The 14,376-nt window shown below is 47.9% G+C and overlaps 1 protein-coding gene across 1 annotated transcript in view; it reads right to left on the bottom strand.

The window, feature by feature from the left end:
• The window catches only part of UBXN7 (UBX domain protein 7), a 78,485-nt gene extending 64,825 nt beyond the window's left edge, over positions 1-13,660 (bottom strand). The window contains exon 1 of the mRNA XM_017540707.2: positions 13,499-13,660. Coding sequence (XP_017396196.1) covers positions 13,499-13,571 — 73 coding nt within the window. The 5' untranslated portion in view covers positions 13,572-13,660. The remainder of the gene's footprint in view (positions 1-13,498) is intronic.
• Between the last annotated feature and the right edge of the window lie 716 nt (positions 13,661-14,376).

Below are 14,376 nucleotides of genomic sequence, written 5' to 3'. Positions count from 1 at the left end.
GAGAGTCATTTGACCCCAGGGGACGGAGATTGTAGTGAGCCAAAATCGTGCCTTTGCACTCCAGCCTGGGGGACAGGGCAAGGCTCCATCCCAAGAAAAGGGGGGGAGTGGGTGAGGGAGCTTATTTTGAGGCTCCAATATTGTAGGTAGCAGCAGGGTAGCTTAATCTAATCCAGGCATCTATACTCCATAGCAGGAGTTCTACTTTTGTTTCTCACCACATAACCCCCCTTCTAGAACATCCTTTATCTGTCCTTTTCCACATCTGTTTTACACTTGCTAATTAATGGCACCAAAGGGCATTACTTAACCCAGCTGAGGCACACAACTTATGAGTGGCCATTTTCATGCTGCTATCTCTTAGTTTATACACTAATGTATATTAAACACTACTTTCAGTGCCAAAAGAAGGATAGTGATAATCTCTTCACTGCCGTCAAGAGACCAAAGTACAGCAATCACAAAGATTTTTGAAACAATAATAATAGGCTGGGCAATGTGGCTCACGCTTGTAATCCCAGCACTTTGGGAGGATGAGGAGGGTAGAATCTCGAGGTCAGGAGATCAAGACCAGTCTGGCCAAGATGATGAAACCCTGTCTCTACTAAAAATACAAAAATCAGCCAGGTGGGATGACAGGTGCCTATAATCCCAGCTACTTGGGAGGCTGAGGCAGGAGAACTGCTTGAACCCAGGGGGCAGAGGTTGCTGTGAGCCAAGAAAGCGCCAATGCACTCCAGCCTGGGCGACAGAGTGAGACTCCATTTCAAAAGATATATATACAGCAATCCCTCTACAGAAATGATAGGGACAAGAAGTTACTTTTTGGTTCTGCATTTTCCCCAGCAATGATACCAAAGTAAGCTAAATTATTTACCAAGGATATGGGAGTGGATGATAGTTGTGAGAAATAAGCTGAAATTTTAACCTCATCAGTCTCTAATCCTGGAGCTGTTAAGCTTTCAAACACTGAAAACATTTTTCAATGCATACCAAAAAAAAAAAAAACAAAACAAAAACCTGAGTACAGAGAAATCAAATGAGTAAGTGAGAGGACAGATAAGGCAAATACTCTTAGTTCAAACAAGGAAGCAACGACAAGGGAAGTAGTGACAACAGTGGAAAATGCATGGGCCCAGGAGCAAAGACGCCAGGGTTCTAGTCTCTGCTCCCCCATTGCCCAGACCAGTGCCGCCCAAATGGGAGTGCTCAGGCCAGTCGTCTCTTACCAGTCTGTGACAAGATAAAAACACAAGTTTCAGTTGAAGTACTCAGAAACTTTTATAGCAATCTGATAGAGTAAGTTTATGCCTGTCAAATCTAATAATTAAAAGTTGGAGCTTGAAAGATTTATGGATAGTAAGTTATCACATGAAAAATGCTCCGTACCATTAGTCATTTGAGAAATGCAAATTGAGACCACAATGACATACCATTACACATTTATTGAAATGGATTAAAAAAATGGCTGGATGTGGTGGCTTGTGCCTGTAATCCCAGTACTTTGGGAAGTCGAGGTGGGCAGATCACTTGAGGCCAGGAGGCCAGCCTGGCCAACGTGGCGAAATCCTGTCTTTAGTGAAAATACAAAAATTAGCCAGGTGTGGTCGTGCGTGCCTATAGTCTCAGCTACTTGGGAGACTGAGGTAGACACTGCAGTGGGCAGAAATCACACCACTGCACTACAGCCTGGGTGACAGTGCAAGAGTCCATTTAAAAAAACAAAAGAAAAAGAAAAAGTCACTGCCAAACCCATAGTCATCTAGATTTTCTTCTACGTCATCTGCTAGGAGTTTAATGGGTTCATTTAACTCCAGCCTGGGCGACAGAGCAGGACTCCATCTCAAAAAAAAAAAAAAAAGCCAGGGGTGGAGGCTCACACCTGTAATCCCAGCTCTCTGGGAGTCCAAGACAGGAGTCTGAGACCAGCCTGGGCAACACAGGGAGACCTCATCTATATAGAAAACTAAAAATTAGCTGGGCATGGTGGTGTGTGCTTGTGTCCCAGCTACTCAGGAGGCTGAGGCAGGAGGATCCCTTGATCCCAGGAGCTTGAGGCTGCAGGAAGCTATGATAACATAGCTGCACTCTATCGTGGGCAACAGAGTGATATCTTGTCTCAAAAAAAAACAAAGACAACTAAAAATACCAAATGCTGACAAGAATGCAGAACAACTGGAATTGTCTTTTATTATTTATTTTTTGAGACGGAGTCTCACTCTGTTGCTCTGTCACCAAGGCTAGAGTGCAGTGGTGCAGTCTTGGTTCACTGCAACCTCCGCCTCCTAGGTTCCAGTGATTCTCCTGCCTCAGCCTCCTGAGTAGCTTGGGACTAGAGGCACCTGCCACCATACCCAGCTAATTTTTGTATTTTTAGTAGAGATGGGATTCCACCATATTGGCCAGGCTGGTCTTGAACTCCTGACCTTGTGATCCACCTGCCTCGGCCTCCCAAAGTGCTAGGATTACAGGCATGAGCCACCACACCTAGCCAGGGCTCTTGCTTTGCTGTCCAGGCTGGTGTCAAACTCCTGGTCTCCAGCAATCCTCCTGCATCAGTCTCTCAAAGCCACTATACTTTCCAAAGTCACTTTCAAAAGTCACTATACTGAAAAGTAACAGCTTATTTGTCAGTCTCTTAGAAAGTTTATATAACTATTATTATATGATCCAATAAACACTCTCCTAGGTATTTATTAAAAGCTATTCGCACACTTGTACACTAATGTTTTTGGCAGCTTTATTTACAATGTCCCTAAACTAGAAAGGGTCCTTCATTTGCTAACTGCATAAACGAAGCACAGTATAACCATACAATGGCATACTACTCCCCAATAAATAGGAAGGAACTACTAACCACGACAACATGAATGAATCTCAAATGCAATAGTCTAAGAGCAAGAAGCCAGACTCAAAAACGCTACACACTGTGATTCCACTTACATGACATTCTGGAAAACAGGAGACTAAAAACAGATTAGGCTATAGGCAGCCCGGCCCACCAAGTCCTTGCCTGACTGCACGCCAGCCTGACCAAGCCATAGCCAGAGGACACCACAGTCCAACCTAGTGGGACCTGTCACCACCTGGTCTGGGGATCATCTCTACCACAGGATCTGAGGTACAGCTGCCCTGGGGAGGGCAGAAGGCCAAGCATGTGGGCTAAACTGGCAGGCCACTGCAATTCGTAAATGTTTTCATGCCAGCAAACATTTACTGAGAATCTACCATGCACAAGAACACTGGCAACAAGCCCTCCAACAAGCTAGTCCCTGGAGGAGCATGTAGACAGGGCCTGTGTGGGCCAGTGGACCCTCTCTGGAGCTGCAGGGTTAGCGATCCCAGTGGAACGGGTGGAGCTGCCCCCCTCACCCGCTCCAGACTGTGGCCTGGCACTGTGCCTCTTCCTGGCTGTGATGGGCCTTGGGGTACTTGTTCCCCTCCTGCCTAACCATCAGGTGCCGGCTGGCTTCACTGCGTCCTTGAGAAACTGTGGAGCTGGGGCATGGAAGAGCGGGGACAAGGCAGAGAGGCCGGAAACTCGGCTCAGAGCCTCAGGAAACACAGGGTGGGGCACAGCAGGACAGTCCCAGTCTTGGAGGCCAGTTGCTTACCTGCCTGGCCTCCAACTCCCATCTGACTTATCCACCTGACAGGGTGAGTAAATAAACCCAAAGTACCTCAAGCACCTAAAGTCCTGCACAGGTGTTAATTTTTTTTTTTTTTTTTCTGAGACGGAGTCTCACTCCGTTGCTCAGGCTGGAGTGCAGTGGCATGACCTCAGCTCACTGCAACCTCCGCCTCCTGGGTTCAAGAGATTCTCCTGCTTCAGGCTCCTGTGTACCTGGGATTATAGGCCCTGCCACCATGACTGGCTGATTTTTGTATTTTTAGTAGAGACAAGGTTTCGCTATGTTGGCCAGGCTGGTCTCGAACTCCTGACCTCGTGATCCACCCTCCTAGACCTCCCAAAGTGCTGGAATTACAGGAGTGAGCCACCGCACCCAGCCACATCTATGAATTTTATCAACTCCTAAGGTTCTGAAGTACCAGAGGGACAGAAGAAGAGAGCCATCTTGAAGTTAAATTGGATTAGCTAAACAAAGGAAAAATCAGGGAGTAATTATTCCATTTACCAAATAATTTTTCACTTTATTATTATTTTTTTTGAGACAGAGTCACAGTCTTCTTGCCCAGGCTAGAGTGCAATGCTGCAATCTCGGCTCACTGCAACCTCTGCCTCCTGGGTTCCAGTGATTCTCCTGCCTCAGCCTCCCAAGTAGTGGGGATTACAGGCATCCGCCACCACACCCAACTAATTTTTTGTAGTTTTAGTAGAGACAGGGTTTCACCGTATTGGCCAGACTGGTCTCAAACTCCTGATCTCAGGTGATCCACACGCCTTGGCCTCCCAAAGTGCTGGGATTACAGGTATGAGCCACCTTGCCTGGCTATTCCTGATGTTTTCTTGAGACAGTGTCTCACTCTGTCGCCCAGGCTGGAGTGCAGTGGCACAATCTCAGCTCACTGCAACCTCTGCCTCCTGGGTTCAAGCGATTCTCTTGCCTTAGCCTCCTCAGTAGCTGGGACTATAGGTACATGCCACCATGCCCAGCTAATTCTTTGTATTTTTAGTACAGATGGGTTTCATCATGTTGGCCAGGATGGTCTTGATCTCCTGACCTCATGATCCACCCACCTTGGCCTCCCAAACCTGGCCACTCCTGATGTTTTAAGTGCCATCATATTCTCTGGTCTTCCCCCTACATCTTTGGTTTTTACTGGGGCTTCTCTGCACTTCCTTCTTTGCAGTTCCCCAGATGTTGATGTTCCTTCAGCACTGGGTCCTGGAGTCACTATTTCTCACACTACACTCTCCTGCAAGATGCCATCCTTTGTCTTTTCCTAATTTTTTTTTTTTTAGAGACAAGGTCTCTCTCTGTTACTCAGGCTGGAGTGTAGTGACACCAGCATAGCTCACTGCAGCCTCAAAGTTCTGGGCTCAGGCTATCTTCCCAAGTCAACCTCCTGCGCAACCAGGATTACAGGCACGCACCACCAGGCCCAGTTAATTTATTTACTTTTTATAAAAACGAGGTCATTGCTATGTTGCCCAAGCTGGTCTTGAACTTCTGGCCTCAAGCAATCCTTCTACCTTGGCCTCCCAAAGTACTGGGATTACAGGTGTGAGCCACTGGGCCTCACCTTATCCTTTTTTTTTTTTTTTTTTTTTGAGACGGAGTTTCGCTCTTGTTACCCAGGCTGGAGTGCAATGGCGCGATCTCGGCTCACCGCAACCTCCGCCTCCTGGGTTCAGGCAATTCTCCTGCCTCAGCCTCCTGAGTAGCTGGGATTACAGGCACGCGCCACCATGCCCAGCTAATTTTTTGTATTTTTAGTGGAGACGGGGTTTCACCATGTTGACCAGGATGGTCTCGATCTCTTGACCTCGTGACCCACCCACCTCGGCCTCCCAAAGTGCTGGGATTACAGGCTTGAGCCACCGCGCCCGGCCTCACTCATCTTTCTAGACCCAAATATTCATCTGCTTGAACAGCTCCATTTGGAAGTCCCATTAGCCACACCTTGACTCATCCAAAATTGAACTAACCAACTTTTCCCCATACCTCTTCTGCTATTCCATACCTGCATAAATAGCACTGTTATATACCTAGATGTCCAAAACAGAATCCTAAGCTTCATTTTGACTTTGATTTCTTCCCACGATCTTTCAGAGTCCACTTCTCCACTGCTAACATTTGTCAGGACACCACTACCTATCTTTCTTGGATTAATACAATAGCCTTCTACTGATCTCTGTGGCTATCTCTTCTCCACTACAGCCAAGTAACTCTTTAAAAAAAAAAAAAAAGGCAAGCCAAATCAGATGTAACTCCCTTTTTAATAAATAAATTTTTAATATATTTTGTAGAGATGGGATCTCACTACATTGCCCAGGCTGATCTCCATCTGCTGGCCTTAAGGGACCCTCCTACCCCAGCCTCCCAAAGTGCAGGAATTACAGTGTGAGCCACAGTGGCTGGTCTCACTCCTCTAATTAAAACCCTTGACTCCCCATTATTCTCAGAATAAAGACGAGATTTTTTCTTTTTGGAGATGGAATCTCACTCTGTCACCCAGGCTGGAGTGCACTGGCATGATCTCAGCTCACTGCAACCTCCACCTCCCAAGTTCAAGCAATTCTCCTGCCTCAGCCTCCCGAGTAGCTGGGACTACAGTCACATGCTGCCACACCTGGCTAATTTTTTTGTATTTTTAGTAGAGACAGGGTTTCGCCATATTGCCCAGGCAATGTGTCCACCTCGGCCTCCCAAAGTGTTAGGATTACAAGCATGAGCCACTGTGCCCGGGTGAAGCCAAGATTTTTTTTAACATGGCTTACAAGGCCCACTCCAACCTCCCATTTCTCTCTTGAGCTCCACTTGTCGCACTACCTGTGCTTTATTCATTTGGCGTTACCAACTCCCTAAACCTACTGTCTCCCCTCTTATCTCTGTCTGTATTTATGTGCGTCCAAATCTCTGCACAGGTTGCTCCTGCCAGAAACATGTCTCTTCCAGATTTTAGATAAAAAATTATTTCTTCGGGAAGCCTTTCTTGACCTCCCTCTTTTGTGCTCCCATATCAGCTCCTTACCATTCTCTCACTGTATTCTGTACCTAATCATGTGTCTCTTCCTGTTAGCCTTTAAGCTTCCTGAGGACAAGCACCATGCCTTGGTCAAAGCTGTACCCTTAACATGTGAACCATGCCTGGCAGTGTACCAACAAATAATGGGCCGAGCGCGGTGGCTCACTCCTGTAATCCCAGTACTTGGGGAAGCCAAGGTGGGCAGATCATCTAAGGTCAAGGGTTTGACACCAGCCTGGCCAACAAGGTGAAACCCCATCTCCATTAAAAATACAAAAATTTAGCCAGGCATGGTGGCTCGCATCTGTGGTCCCAGCTTCTCAGGAGGCTGAGGCAGGAGAATGGCTTGAACCGGGGAGGTGGAGGGTGCAGTGAGCCAAGATCACACCACTGCACTGCAGCCTGGGTGACAGGGCAAGACTTAATCTCAAAAAAAAAAAAAAAAAATCTGAAACTTCGTTATCACCTATTGAAACTATTTTTTAAATCCCTGAAGTTTTCTCTTAACATCTAGAATACTGCGACCATGTTTTCAGACAGAACTTAATCATATTTTATTATTAACCCAAAAGAAAGGAAATATTTAAAGAATATGAATGGAAATTGGCCACAAAGCTAAATACTACAAACATGACAGTTCCTAATTTTTATAATAAATATGCACTCCTTCAACAATTTGAGAGAAAGATTAAGGTCTCTTCCACAACTGAGGTTCTATAATTTTCTGAAGTATGTAATTGCCACTCTGCACGGAGCTCTATGAAATTCTGTACCAATAACCTCTTACACTCTTCTCAGCCTCCACTTTCTATGTCCTCACATTTGTCCTTACCTTCTGATTGCTAGTTTATTTTTCCCGTTCTATAGTGTCTATGCGTCCCTCACCTTCACTCCATGAATTTTTCTGATTACACACGTGCACAGTGGTGGATGTCAGTCCAAAGTTGGTGCTAATGGAATACTGCTATGGCTCAAAACATTTTTACATTCATTCATTTTTGGAGTCTCACTCTGTCGCCCAGGCTGGAGTGCAGTGGTGCAATATCGGCTCACTGCAACCTCCGTCTCCTGGGTTCACCAGATTCTCTTGCCTCAGCCTCCTGAGTAGCTGGGACTACAGATGTGCACCACCACGCCCAGCTAATTTTTGTATTTTTCGGAGACAGGGTTTCACCATGTTTGCCAAGCTGGTCTCAAACACCCGACCTCCAGTGATCTGCCTGCCTCGGCCTCCCAAAGTGCTGGGATTACAGGTGTGAGCCACCACGCCCGGTCTCAAAACAGTTTTTAAAATTGCTCCTTCTGAATAGATCCAGCCACATATTTTCTCTTCATGGTTTTGTTTTGTTTTTTTTTTTTGAGATGGAGTTTCGCTCTTGTTCCGCAGGCTGGAGTGCAATGGCGCGATCTCGGCTCACTGCAACCTCTGCCTCCTGGGTCCAGGCAATTCTCCTGCCTCAGCATCCTGAGTAGCTGGGATTACAGGCACGCGCCACCATGCCCAGCTAATTTTTGTATTTTTAGTAGAGACGGGGTTTCACCATGTTGACCAGGATGGTCTCGATCTCTCGACCTCGTGATCCACCCGCCTCGGCCTCCCAAAGTGCTGGGATTACAGGCGTGAGCCACCGCGCCCGGCCTCTCTTCATGTTTTGAGAACTGATATGACTTCTGAAAGTGTTCAACAGTAATTCAAAGCCATGTATAATAAATAGCAGGGGAGATCAAACAGTAGTATTGTAAAATGTGGAACGACAATAAAAGTAACAAGACTGATTTTCTTATGTAGCTTTAAATGACACCGAAAGCATCAGTGGGGCTGGGTGCAATGGTTCATGCCTGTAATCCTAGCACTCTGGGAGGCTGAGGTGGGCAGATCACTTGAGGTCAAGTTCGAGATGAGCTTGGCCAACATGGTGAAACTCTATCTCTATTAAAAATACAAAACTTAGCTGGGCATGGTGACTTGAGCCTATAATCCCAGCTACTTGGGAGGCTGAAGTAGGAGAATTGCTTGAACCTGGGAGGCAGAGGCAGCAGTGAGCTGAGATCACGTCACTGCCCTCCAGCCTAGGTGACAAAGCGAAATTCTGTCTCAAAAGCAAGCATCAATGGTAAACGATGATATATATATATATATATATATATATATATATATATATATATACAGCTTCTCAATGAATGTGGTTACTTCAAAGGACATAACTTCTCTTGGCCCCCTGCTTCCCAGTTTGATCATATGCAAAAAGTGTTTATGGCATAATGTTAAGTGAAAATTTCAGTATTGTAGCTGGGAATGGTGGCACACGCCTGTAGTCCTAACTGCTCTGGAGGCTGAGGCAGGAGGATCACTTGAGCCCAGGCAGTAAAGGATGCATCGAGCTATGATTGTGCCACTGTGCTCCAGCCTGGGTGACGGAACAAGACTGTCAAAAAATAGCATATATGCTACCAAATGAAGGAACCTCATAGGCATTAACAAAGTATGTTCTCTGACTACAATTAAGTAAAAAAAAAAAAAAAAAAAAAAAAAAAAATCTCAGAAATTGTATATACCATCATCTACAATATAAACATAAGTATATAAACAATAAGTGGAAGTTAATATGTAAAATAAATATTGCTGTTGTGAGAGGAAGGATTAGTTTTTTTCCTTTTATCAAAATTATTTCAGCCAAGCACAGTCGCCCTCACCTGTAATCCCAGGACTTTGGGAGGCCAAGGTGGGTAGACTGCTTGAGCCCAGGAGTTCGAGACCAGCGTGGGCAACAAAGTGAGACCCAGTCTCTACAAAAAATACAAAAAGTTACACCAGAGGCTGAGGTGGGAGGATCACCCAAGCCCAAGAGGAGGAGGCTGCAGTGAGCCATGATCACACCACTACACGCCAGTCTGGGTGACAGTTAAGAACCTGTCTGTCTAAAGAAAAAAAAGTATGATATTCTTTTTAATAATCTCTTTTTTAAAATCAGCCACTACTAAACCAGGCACAGTGATGTGCAGCTGTAGCCCCAGCTACTGGGAAGGCCGAGGCAAGTGGATGGCTGAGCCCAGAAGTTGGAGAAAAGCCTGGGCAACAAAGAGAGACCTCCATCTCTTAAAAAAAATTAAACAAAAAACTAAAAAACCAGTCATTATTTCATAGTCACTGAATCAGAGAGAGATCTGTTCTACTCAGTAAAAAATAAGACTGTTCTAAAATCTTTCAATTTTCCCTTCTATTTCTAAATGCCAAAAAAAAGGGTAAGACACTTATTTTTGTCTTTTTTTAATTTTTGCTCCTGCCCAAGGAGTAAGGACTCACATTTTTGATGATCCATTTGTTTTTACAAGAATGTTGAGCTTCCAAGTAAAGCCTTTTTGAAATCAGAGCATAAGCTATTAACATCACTATAATTCACCCAGCAATGAATAAATATCAAATACCTTTTAATCATAAACACTATGATTTAAACATATGTGGAGAGAACCTCAAAAATTTCTTTTTAAGACATGCAAAAAAGCAAAAAGAAATCATCTGTTTCTAATGGTTAATCACTACCTTATAAAAAGAATCCCAAAAATTATCAATAGAAATTCACAATATTTCAAGAACAACTAAGGTATTTTCCCTTCTGTAGATTTTCAAATGCCATTGTCTACTGATTGAGGGACTACAACTTGATCCAGCAATCAAGCTGTGTAGACTAACAGAAACAGAATTAAAGCAATTAAGTGAGTTAAATCTCATCACATTTTGGTTTTTGTGTATACCTAATAAAAGTGTTGCAACAGAAGAAGTGGGGTTAAACCAATCAGTTTCTGAAGAGTAGTAATTAGCCTAAGAAACTGAAAGACGGAGTTTCACTCTTGTTGTCCAGGCTGGAGTACAGTGGTGCAATCTCAGCTCACCGAAACCTCCGCTTCCCTGGTTCAAGCATTTCTCCTGCCTCAGGCCCCCCCTCCAAGTAGCTGGAATTACATGCATGAGACACCACACTGAGCTAATTTTGTATTTTTAGTAGAGACAGAGTTTCTCCATGTTGGTCAGGCTGGTCTCAAACTCCTGACCTCAGGTGATCTGCCCCACTCAGCCTCCCAAAGTGCTGGGATTACAGGCATGAGCCACCATGCCTGGCCAAGAAACTGAAAATTAATTAAGTTGCTTTTAGGGCCGGGTGTGGTGGTTCACACCTGCAATCCTACCACTTTGGAAGGCTGAGGTGAGTGGATCATTTGAGGTCAGGAATTTGAGATCAGCCAGGCCAACATGATGAAGCCCCGCCTCTACTAAAAAACACAAAAATTACCTGGGTCTGGTGGCACACGCCTGTAGTTCCAGCTACCCAGGAGGCTAATAAGACAAGACAATCGCTTGAACTCGGTAGGTGGAGGTTGCAGTGAGCCAAGATCATGCCACTGTGCTCCAGCCTGGCAACAGAGCGAGACTGTGTTTCAAACTAACAACAACAACAACAAAAAGAAGTGGCTTTTTTCTCTTTCTTTCTTTTTGGGGGGGGGGGGGGGGGGAGAGATGGTCTTGCTTTCTTGCCAGGGATGGAGTGCAGTGGCCTCACTGCAGCCTTGAACTCCTAGGCTCAAGCAATCCTCCCACCTCAGCCTCCCCAGTAGCTGAAACTGCAGGTCAGTGCCACTACATCCAGCTCTTTTTTTTTTTTCTTGAAAGATGGGGTTTCACCATGATGGCCAGGCTGATTTTGAATTCCTTACCTCAGGTGATCCACCCACCTCAGCCTCCCAAAGTGCTAGGATTAGAGGCGTGAGCCACCGCGCCTGGCTCTTCAGCTCTTTTTTTTTCTGTAGAGATGGGGTTCTATGTTCTGCCCAGGCTGGTCTCCAACTCCAGGCCTCAAGTGAATTTCCAGCCTCCGTCTCCCCAAAGTACTGGGATTACAGGCATGAGGCACCGCGCCAGGCCCAAGTGGCATCATAAACCATCTCTAGGAAATCTAGAGAAAGTACTAATAATGATATTCACGTCTCAGATTCACTGCAAAGATTTTTCCATATAAGCATAATGCAACAACACTAACTTATATACACAATAATCTTCTCCACAGCAATGATTTGTTAGAGATTAGGAAATCTTTTATATATTTAATATAATCATCCAATCCTGGCCGGGCGCGGTGGCTCACGCCTGTAATCCCAGCACTTTGGGAGGCTGAGGCGGGTGGATCATGAGGTCGGAGTTCAAGCCCAGTCTGGCCAATATGGTGAAACCCCGTCTCTACTAAAAATACAAAAAATTAGCTGGGCGTGGTGATATGCGCCTGTAGTTCCAGCTGCTCAGGAGGCTGAGGCAGGAGAACTGCTAGAACCCGGGAGGCGGAGGTTGCAGTGAAACGGGATCGTACCACTGCACTCCAGCCTGGGCGACAGAGCAAGACTCTGTCTCAATAAATAAATAAATAAATAAATAATCCAGTCCTTTATATCTTCAATATGATAACCCAATCACAAAGTTTGAAAATATTATGACTCCTCACCCCAATTTTATTACAAATTTTACTTCACTAACTTTGACTTGATGTTCCATGCCCACAAGCTAGATAACACGTCAAACATCTCGTTATCATTGCAAAGCAAAAAATAAAACCAGCTTTAATAATAAAACGGTAACTAGTATACAACCTGTGGTAGTTAAAACGATGTAAAATTTTACTTAACCAGATCTTACGTTAAATTCTGAGAACATTAACAGTGGAAACAAATTCTGCATCTAACAAATCACAAAATACAGATCCGCTGAGAGAGAGAACTCACATTCTGACCTCCTTCCAAAATGACAAACTAGAACGGCGAAATTACACTCAGGCACATGGAGTACTCTTCTCTCAAATCACTCCACAGAGAACTTCATCATTTGCTCCGCCCTCTAATAACTCATGCAAGAAAAGTTCAGCACCCTCAGAGAGAAACAAGACAGCGAATTCACAGAATGGCTTAGGGCCTTTCCTCCAGGCGGCAAGAGGATCTGCGTGTGCCCTTCGCAGGGGTCCAAAGGGAGAGAACCACCTAGGCCTAGGGTTTCGGGGATACTGACACCCAGAAACAGATTTTCTCTCACAAAGTTTCTGCCGCCATCCCTATCTTATCGGCAGGAGGCCCCGGCGCCATCGTCTCCGTCTTTATCATTTTATTATGGGGAGGTGGGAAACGCCACCCAGGATTCCTCCAGGCCTCCCCTATTCAGCTTGGGGGTTCCCCCTCATTCTTCCCTGAAAGCCTCAGTCCCTCAGGTCCTCCGCAGCACCCCCCGCTTCTGGCAGCCTATCCCCAGGTAAGGGCACAGGCACTGCCGAACCCACCGGCCTCGCGGTGAAGGCGGGAGGGCCCGAACCCGCCAGGGCCATGGCGATGGCTCCGAGGGGCCCAGAAAGGGGAAGGGCAGGCCGAGGACCGGGGCAGAACGACCTGGCCGGGAAGAAAGGGAAAGGGGTGAGGAGATGCGCCGCACCCCAGGGCTGCACAGAGACGGAAGGATGATGAGGGGAGGAGGAGGGCGGTGGCCCGGGCGCGGCCCCCCACTCCCCCCGCCCCGGGTCCCCGGGCCGGCGGGGGCGGACGGACTCGGTCCATTCCCAGGTCTGGGCAGGCGGGGGGTGGGGGATCTCCCTCCACGCTACTAGGAGACCCAGAACGAGGGTGTCGGGGGTGCGGGGGGCTGTCTCCCGCCTGAACCCGGAGACCCCCCAGGGCCGTCGTCGCCTGTTCCTCCGGAGGGAGGACGGCAGCTGCGGGGAAAGCCCGAAGGCGGAATGCGTGAAGGTAAGGGGGAGCCCGGGGCAGACCCGCCGCCCGCTGCGGACCCCACTCCCCACCTGCCGGTAACCGCGTCTCTTACCGGTGATGGCGGTGAACTGCTGAATTAACCCCTTCAGCGCCGAGGACGCCGCGGAGCCCCCGTGGGCAGCCATCTTACCGCCGCCGCCGCCGCCGCCGCCGCCGCCGAACAACAACACAGACACACACGGACCGCCCTCCCCCACCTCGCCGCGCGCCGTGCGCAGGCGCACTGACCGCCCCAAGCCCCGCCCCCGCGGGCTGCGCACGCGCACTTTCCCGCCGGGCCGGCGCGCCGCGCGCTCTCCGGTTGGCTGCCCGGTGGCCGCTGCCTGGTGGCCGCCGCTGCCGGCGCCTCATCTCCGGGCTCCAGGGCCAGCCTCGCAGGCGCGGGGTCCATTCCTGGATTCCGAGGGCGGCTTGGGCCTCCGCAGCCCGCTGGCGTTTCGGCCTCGCAGGCCTGGCTGACGGAGCGGACGGCGGTGACGGGACCGTGCCTTTCGCAGCGCTCCGCACGGTGTCAGGTCCTTGCGGGTCCCGTGGGCGGGAACACACGCCCGGCGTCCTGGCTGCGAGGCGACCCCCCTACCCGCTCCCCAGCCTCTAAAGTAACGGCTCCGCCAGCCGACCGTGGCGAGTGCGACGCCAGAAGTGAAATTCAGAGCCCCTCGCGCCACAGAGCAGGGCCGGACACCGGTAGGTTTTCTCCGCGGTTGCCTCGCTGCTTTGCGTAGACGAGCTGGCCAGTGCGCCTCCCCTCGGGGTCTCAGCCCGACCCTGCACGTGTCCTTTTGTCAAAACAAACGATGCATATGCAGTAAAGAAAACAGAGCCGGGCGCGGTGGCTCACGCCTGTAATCCCAGCACTTTGGGAGGCCGAGGCGGGTGGATCACGAGGTCAAGAGATCGAGACCATCCTGGTCAACACGGTGAAACCCC

Source organism: Cebus imitator, unplaced genomic scaffold (assembly GCF_001604975.1).
Source record: "Cebus imitator isolate Cc_AM_T3 unplaced genomic scaffold, Cebus_imitator-1.0 Scaffold129, whole genome shotgun sequence".
In the NCBI taxonomy this organism is placed as follows: Eukaryota; Metazoa; Chordata; class Mammalia; order Primates; family Cebidae; genus Cebus; species Cebus imitator.
This window is presented reverse-complemented; position numbering and strand designations above follow the sequence as displayed.